At 36.0% G+C, this 7,890-nt stretch overlaps 1 protein-coding gene across 1 annotated transcript; it reads right to left on the minus strand.

The window, feature by feature from the left end:
• Positions 1–7,016, minus strand: LOC120073374 (la-related protein 6A). Its single transcript, XM_039026195.1, has 11 exons — positions 6,691–7,016; positions 6,121–6,202; positions 4,288–4,382; positions 4,122–4,193; positions 3,962–4,041; positions 3,787–3,871; positions 1,394–1,441; positions 1,232–1,297; positions 985–1,164; positions 428–521; positions 1–348 (listed from the first exon to the last, which is right to left on the minus strand). Exons 1-11 carry the CDS (start codon positions 6,937–6,939, stop codon positions 218–220), a joined length of 1,182 nt encoding a protein of 393 aa, XP_038882123.1. The 5' UTR covers positions 6,940–7,016; the 3' UTR covers positions 1–217.
• Positions 7,017–7,890: the final 874 nt, after the last annotated feature.

Consider the following 7,890-nt stretch of genomic DNA (forward strand, 5'->3'; position numbering starts at 1 on the left):
TTGAAAATTCAAACCAGCAAATTTAAATATACCGTACAGGTGAACATTATACAAGATAGCATTTTCTTGAGACACAGAGCTTTTCAGGTAAGACTTAGAAGATACATTTGGCCAACCTACTCAGACATATACCAGGACGTGTTCTAGCATGCCCATCAATCAAAGTAAAAAAACATAGAAAGCGAAATTTCTACAAACCCACTTCATGAAATTCTCACTATGTGCCTTGGTTGGAAGTTGGAGGTCGGCCACGCCCCATCGTGAACCCCCGAGTTCCATCAGGCATTTTCGGGCCAGGGGGTGGCTTCGAAAGTTCAATGTGATGGGCAGAAGTTGTAGTTCCATGACCTAGAAAGAGAGCAAAAGATTATCAAGCTAAACTTTTTTAACATGAATTCTACAATAACGCGATCAGATCAGTCAGTACCCATTCCATTGACGCCCTTGTACTTTTGTCTTCTAGTTCGTCCTTGATTTCGACCTCTATGTCCATGTTTGTCTTTGTGTTGATGATCCCCCTCCTAAATTTAGCAAAGTTGATATTATCATAACAAGCATTTTCTTGCAATCTCATCTCCTAGAAATTCACATTTTGGGTTTGAGTGGAAGGAGGGTCACCGGACTTTTGCGGCATGTGATTTTCGAAGCGCTAAAAACACTTTTGTTGTGTTCAAAATCACTTCCAAACATGTCTTCAACCATTAAAAATCAACTAAATATTTGATTTTACATTTTTAAAAGCTATTATTAAACAATTTAAATTGTTTTTGATTGATTAAAAACATATTTTGAAGTGATTTTGAAAATGACGAAAGTAGTTTTAACCATTTAAAAATCATTTCCTAATATGCCATCAGACTCCAACTAGTTCCTTGGGAAGTTGGAAGAAAATAGACAAACACATAATGAAAACTCACGAACAAATTTCAGTAACATGTATGACCAAATGCACTCAGGAAAAGAAAGTAAAAGAGCAACATTAACCTCCTCATCAGGCACATCGTCATGATGCTCATTTACGTTGTGAATTTCTTCATCACCATTCTGATCAGTTGTTCGCCCAGGGATGTTCTTGTCAGGACCACTCTGATCAGTTATTCTCCCAGTGCTGTTTTTGTCAGGATCAGGTCCTCGCCAATGTTGTTTCCTCTGGCCATGCTTACTCTGGAGTTGAAAACTACATTGTGAATACAATCAACTTGATATATATACGTGAAATAAGATACAGTACCAGATGCTTGAGAGGCTTAACCCGCATGCCATTTCTCCAATCTTGTTCATCATTTAAAGTAGCCACCTAATGAACCATCAGAAAAACGACTATTGATATCAAATCAAACACGGTAAAATTATTAAGTTTTAAAGTAAATGGAGCACGGATCTGATTACTCACAGCTTTCTCAGAAGCCTCCAGAGTCTCATACTCCACAAGAGCATGCAACTGTACACAGTGACCAAGAAAAAAGGCCGACTGGATGAGTAAAAGTAGTTTATTTGATCTTTTAATATAATTCAATTTACATCAAGAAGTCCGAGACAGGCACAAAGCATAGTTACATGAACGTTTTAAAAGGGTAAAAGACGATCTTGAGGCTCTTTCTCTTGAAACGGCAAGGCATTATGAGGTGTAAGCCTCAAATTTAATTAAAAATATTTTGCAGTTCCTAAATTATTATGACCAAGTATTGTCAACCATAATGGTCATTATAAAAGTGAAATAAAAAACACCCGCAAATTTTTCACTAAAACAAAAATTCTAAAATGCTATCTTAAACATCACTACTTTTATTGTTGATAGGATTGGTTAATACTATAAATTTTTTACTTCAATGTTTTGGAAGTCACATTAGTAAAAGTACTAATCATCAGACGAGGCATAGAGATTTTCAACCTCAATGTGTTTCATGAAGCGGAAGTCTCTTATAGTTCAATGAAGGCATAAGTCTCAAGGCTTACAATTAGGGCCTTGCCACTAGTCGAGCCTCAATGCTTAAACCTCAATATGTTTTTGAAATCACATTAGTAAAAGTACTAATCCTTGGACAAGGCATAGAGATTTTCAGCCTCAATTAGAGATGTCCACGGGGCAGGGCGGAGACGAGGAAGCATTCCCCATCCCCGCGAATTTTCCTGCTTGGAACGGGGTGGAGATTCCACGAGGATCGGGTTCCCCGTGAGAAAACTTCTCCGCCTTTATTTTTTTAACAATTTTTTCATTTCAATTAAATATATTTTTTAATAATTATTTAATATTTCCAATAAATTTTTCATTTAAATAAAATATTATCAATTTTGCTTGTTAAAACAATAATATACATGCAATTTGAAAAGAAATAATGAAAGTGTTAAATTCTCGTAATCTGTAAAAATTAAAATTCAACAATTAGAACATCCTATCTTAAATATTTTACAAGATCTAAGGAATTAAAGTAATTAAGTCTTAAACTTAAATAACTAAAACATCCATAATTATACTAACAAGGTTTCCAATATATATCATAAATTTATTATTTATATACAAAAGTCAGGGCAGTGCCCCAAATTGTAAATGGAAAAAAATTCCCCATTCCCCCTGTATTTTGGACATCTCTAGCCTCAATGCATTTCATGAAAATAAACGTCTCTTATAGTTCAACGAAGGCATAAGTCTCGAGGCTTACAATTAGAGTCTTGCTTCGAGGCGAGCCTCAACGCTTAACCTCAATAGTTTTTTAACACATTGGCTACATCACCCAACTACTGTATAACATAAACCTGGCATTGAGAAAGATTTTCATCTTTCAGATATGTATATAGTTCGGGTGCTCATAAGTTGGTCCAAACACTCAAAAATCTATTGGAAACTAAGGTAGTATGAGATGTCTGTCTCATATTGGTTAGAATGGGATGATTAATGTGGTACTTAAGAGTTAAGTGGCTAGGCTCTTCCACCCCAATAGTAGATTTTGGGGTGTGGTTCTCCAAGGTGCCTAAGTACCTAACAATGGTATCAGAGCTGGTTGTTGACGTTTCAGAGTGGAACCAACGGAGGGTTCTGACCAGGTGTGGCCGAGTGAAGTGTCGTCAAAGTAGCCGCTAGGATGTCGACTTTTTCGGGGATGGGGTATTGTTGGGAATCAAGGTAGTATGAGAGATTTTTGTCCCACATTTGTTAGAATGGGATGACCAATGTGGTACTAAAGTGACTTGACTCTCCCAACCCAATAACTAGCTTTTGGGGTGTGGTTCTCCAAAGTGCCTAAGCACCTAATATATATATATATATATATTAGTGGACATTATTACATTATTATTACTTTCCTCTTTTGGCTTTTGTAATGAGGAACAGAATAGGACACTCAGAAGATCAAACATCTAACTGTATTGAATAGTGCACACAATTTTCTCTGCACCTGCATTACCAAACTGGCGTTGAACTAATCCCCCCTCCTTATCTTCAGGTCCCAACATGCTACTTTCAACAAAATTTCAGTCTGGTGAAAGAAAACCTCTCTTCATTTTATTTTTATTTCTTAACTACCTTTTCACAAATGTTGTCCCACTATAAAGTACATAACACGATTTTGACAAAAGGAAAACAAATTGAGAGAACACCTCTTTCATGGTTAATGTGAGAATATAAAGAAACACAAAAAGTATAATGTCCACCCACAAAAATCACTCTCATTAGAATCATTACTAGAGCTCAAATGGGAAGCATGAGTGATAACCAAATACATCACCACAATGTCCCCTCTAATCTAAAACTGAAAATTTTCATTTCTATCAGCTAGTTACACAATTTACCTTATTACTGATCAGCACATCACCCTTGCTGCTTTTCCCCAACTTCTCTACCACATGTGGGTCACAAATGGTGATGCTTCTTATGCTAAAAATACAAAAACAGTTTTTCATGCAGTGAAGTGTGAAGGGAGAAATATTTTTGTTAAAACATAGTTATGGAACAGAAATAGCATACCGTCCAGCTGCTCCAAATATTCGTTTGATATTCTCCTCTGAATGATCCTCAGGTAGATTTTCTACCAAAATAGTAAATAACTATACTCCACGTAGAAATGTCATACAGTTACCATAAGTTACACATCAATTGTTGATTTCATAAGTATGCAAGCAAGTACCTTAGGATCCCTAGTCTCAGGTAATGGAATAGGATGGAGTCGCTTGACTTTCTTCCCATTAGAACTTATGACCTGCAGTTGGCAGGTAAATTAACATGTGCTCATGGCATTATGCAAAAACAGGCTTTGGTGGCTACATTTTAAAAGGAAGCATCATGTATCTTACAAGAACAGAGGATTCCCTCAGGGCAGCAGTGATAAATGAATGATCTTGAGTAAGTTTTTTCATTCTCTTGAAGGCAGCAATAATAGCTATAGGAACTAGACAAATAAAGAGAAAATGAATTTCAACGTATTTCTGGATTCATAACATGACGATTGATTACTACAAGATATTAAGAAATCAGAACCCATGGACAGAAGGAATATATAGATATATAGATATATAGATATATACACAGAGAGAGAGAGAGAGAGAGAGAAGAACAAAAACAAAGAGGATAAATTTGGAAAAAAAGGAGATGAACGGTCTTATTTTCATTCATCAAATATATATACAATGATATGGGTACGGGCAAATGAGCAAACAAATAGGAGAATATGGTCATAAAACAAACTATTTACACTTCACTCAATTTAGAATGTGAAAATGTTCCGCACTTTATCTTTCATTCAAGGTATTTAGATTTATTATATTCAACTACATTTCTAGGGAAAGAAGCTGTGCAGGCAATGTCAAAAATCAGCAAAGGCTAGAAGCATTGGTAGATAAACTGTCGTTGGTTTGTTCTAGTCCTTTACATGAAACATGTTCAGCACACGTCAAAGGCCATAATGTCATGAATAGAGAAGCAAATAATCAGCAATCAACCATGCTTAATTCAGAACAGTCATAGTCCATGAAATTCATCACAGACAAATCTGGCTGAACCAAAAATCGTCCAAGAAATGCATCTTGTGAAGTGCATACATGGCTCATCACCCCATCTCGTCTCTTTCCAAGTTATCATGTATAATATAACCATTCTATAAATTTTACATTAATACCAAAGTTATGGGGGAAAATATGGAAAACAAATATGAATAAAACAAAAAAAGACCACCTCCAGAGCTCTTCTATATCAATAAGATATGTCCAGTGATCTCGGGGTATTTCAGATGATTGAATGCCCAAGAAGCCACAAGTCACAACAAAGCCATCCCTTAGGTTTCATACCCTTTTGTAACAAAAAAGGTACTTTCAAGTTTGATACTAAAATATATTGATTAAAAAATTGAAATCTGAAAGTCCCCCTTGTCATTGGTTCAAAATTAAGAACAAGAACTGAAGTCACAGAGCAATAGGCCTAATAAATATTAAAAGAAATTAAAAGAAGATTACAAACTAATGGATTTATACACATAGCACATCCTTCCACTAAAATAGGTTGGAAGGCCCAGATGCCTAATCTATGTAGAGTAGGCACCCTATTCAGCAATCTGGAATGCCCTAACATAACCTTCTTTTTGGTATCCTTGAGTGGCGGACCACCTTACCTGCATCTCGACTAATTTCACAGAACAACCCGCCTAACCAACGGATGCCCAAAGATAACTTCCTGAATCATTTCCATGAAATGATTCTTTTTCCTATTTTACTCTGTGCAAATCCTATGTTCAAAGCAAAAATGCTGTCAAATTAGACTGCTAATAAGAATATCTAGAAAAGCTCTATGGCAATTTTTTAAGGCAATCCACATCAATGAAATGAAAGCGATTCAAGCTTCTTGGTTTCCATAAGTCATACAGTAGAAAAGATAATTAAAAATTTAAAAGTACACATATTTTCCTTAGTTCCAACTGTTTGTGTTTGGCTCCGGTGGAAATTTTTCCAAAGCAACTTATTACTTATTGCTTACTTGTTCATAGTTCAAAATTTGACCAAATAGCAAAGAAACCAAATTCTCACGTGACTTATTATGCATGCTCAACCCTTCAAAGGAGGTCAATACTAGTGGGAGTTTTCATTTCCAATGATAATAGAATCTCCATAAAAGTGAAGATTAGCCAAGTAACATACCAAAACCCTCCTTGTTCTTTTTGATTAATCCCAACAAGTGTTTATCGGTGGGCAAGTTTTCATCGCTGAAGTAGTACTCTACCTGCGAAGATATTTAGACCAATCACAAAGACGACGACGCCATGCTCTAAAACACTCTACAGAATGATATAAAAGCTGAATGAATTGAAAACCAAATTAACATAATCAAAATGCTCTCTTCAGGTCTTACGTCAAACGACTACTAGTAGCAGCGTAAGAAATCACAAATTATATGGTATCACGGCCGTGAAATGATCAATTGATATCATAACTACCCCTACAGTTGATAGCCAAACCATAAGCTTCCTAATATTTGCACTAACGATGCAAGTATATATACAGAAAGTCACGTATAGAAATTCAAATACATGAGAGGAGAGAAAACAGATTTACATACTGATTCTCAATCCTAAAAAAATTAAACTTCCAAACTCCTACAGAATCCACAAATCCAAAAATCGCATACCAGACAAAACCTAACGGCAAAGAAATTCGAGGTCCAATTGGAAGGGCGGGGGAGAGTGGAGAGGGGAGAGGCGGTAGAGTTACCTGCTTAACGATCCTTTGTTTCAGATCCTCCGGGAGAACAGCGGGTTTAACTGCGGGTTCGTGACCGTGATCGTGACTCTCCCTGGGTCCCTGGTCATGATCGTCTTCGGATATCAATGATTGAGTTTCCGGCACATCGCGACTGGGTGATCCGACGGGATCTCGAGGTGGAGGAGAGAGGATGGACTCGGCGACGGAGGAAGAGACAGCGGCGTTGGAGGAGGTAGTCGGAGGCTCATCGCCGGCCATGGTGAGGAGGAGAGAAGCGTTAGGCGGTTAGAACCCAAAGTACCTTCACGCCCTCCGTTTCTCCTACTTCGATGGGTTCTTTGACGGACCATTTTATATCAATAGCCGACAACACCCTCCATTGTTGAGGACAATTTGGACATTTCGCTTGATCCTTTTTTGTAATGTCTTTTGAATTCCATGTTTTGCCCGCAATTTCTAGGAGTCAATCGGCGCCAGTATTGTTTTTCTTTTTCTTTACGTCCTCTGTTTAGTTACGACCCTAACCGGGTCGGCTTGCAATTTCTCCTAATCGGTGTAAGTAATTTGTATAATATTTTTTTTTCCTTCAATTTGACTAAAAAAAACATATGTTTTGTATCTAAATTAAATATATTTTATATTTTTCTTTCAAAATTGTTGCCGTTTTCAAAAATCCTACTTTTATCAAATCCTAATAAAAAATGCTATAATCATAATGAGATTCAATTGATAGTTCTGAATCTGAATCGCAAATGTAATTGAACTGCTTTTTATCGCTGTTTAGTTAGAATTATAAATTTTTCCATATTTATTATTACCGTTATCATTATCGTCACGTCCAAAGGTCAAACGATGACAATAACGATAACAATAATGGTAACAGTAAATGTGTCAAAATTCTTAATTTTTCTTGTGAAACAGTAAGTAATCATAATGATAACGATATAACGTAATTTCCAGACGTAATTAGATTGAGTCGTTCAAATCGTCAATCAGCTTGCATTTTTTATTACAGGTTTTGAAGTTACCTCGTGTCGCTTAGATCGTCCATGTTTTTAATGTTAAGTATGTATATTTGATGCTTAAAAAAAGTATGTATATTTGATGACATATTTAAATATTTTATTTCATTGTAAGAAGTTAATGACATATTTAAATATTTTATTTCATTGTAAAAAGTTAATGATAGTTGCTGATTGATATCACTGG

This window comes from Benincasa hispida, chromosome 3, assembly GCF_009727055.1.
Source record: "Benincasa hispida cultivar B227 chromosome 3, ASM972705v1, whole genome shotgun sequence".
In the NCBI taxonomy this organism is placed as follows: Eukaryota; Viridiplantae; Streptophyta; class Magnoliopsida; order Cucurbitales; family Cucurbitaceae; genus Benincasa; species Benincasa hispida.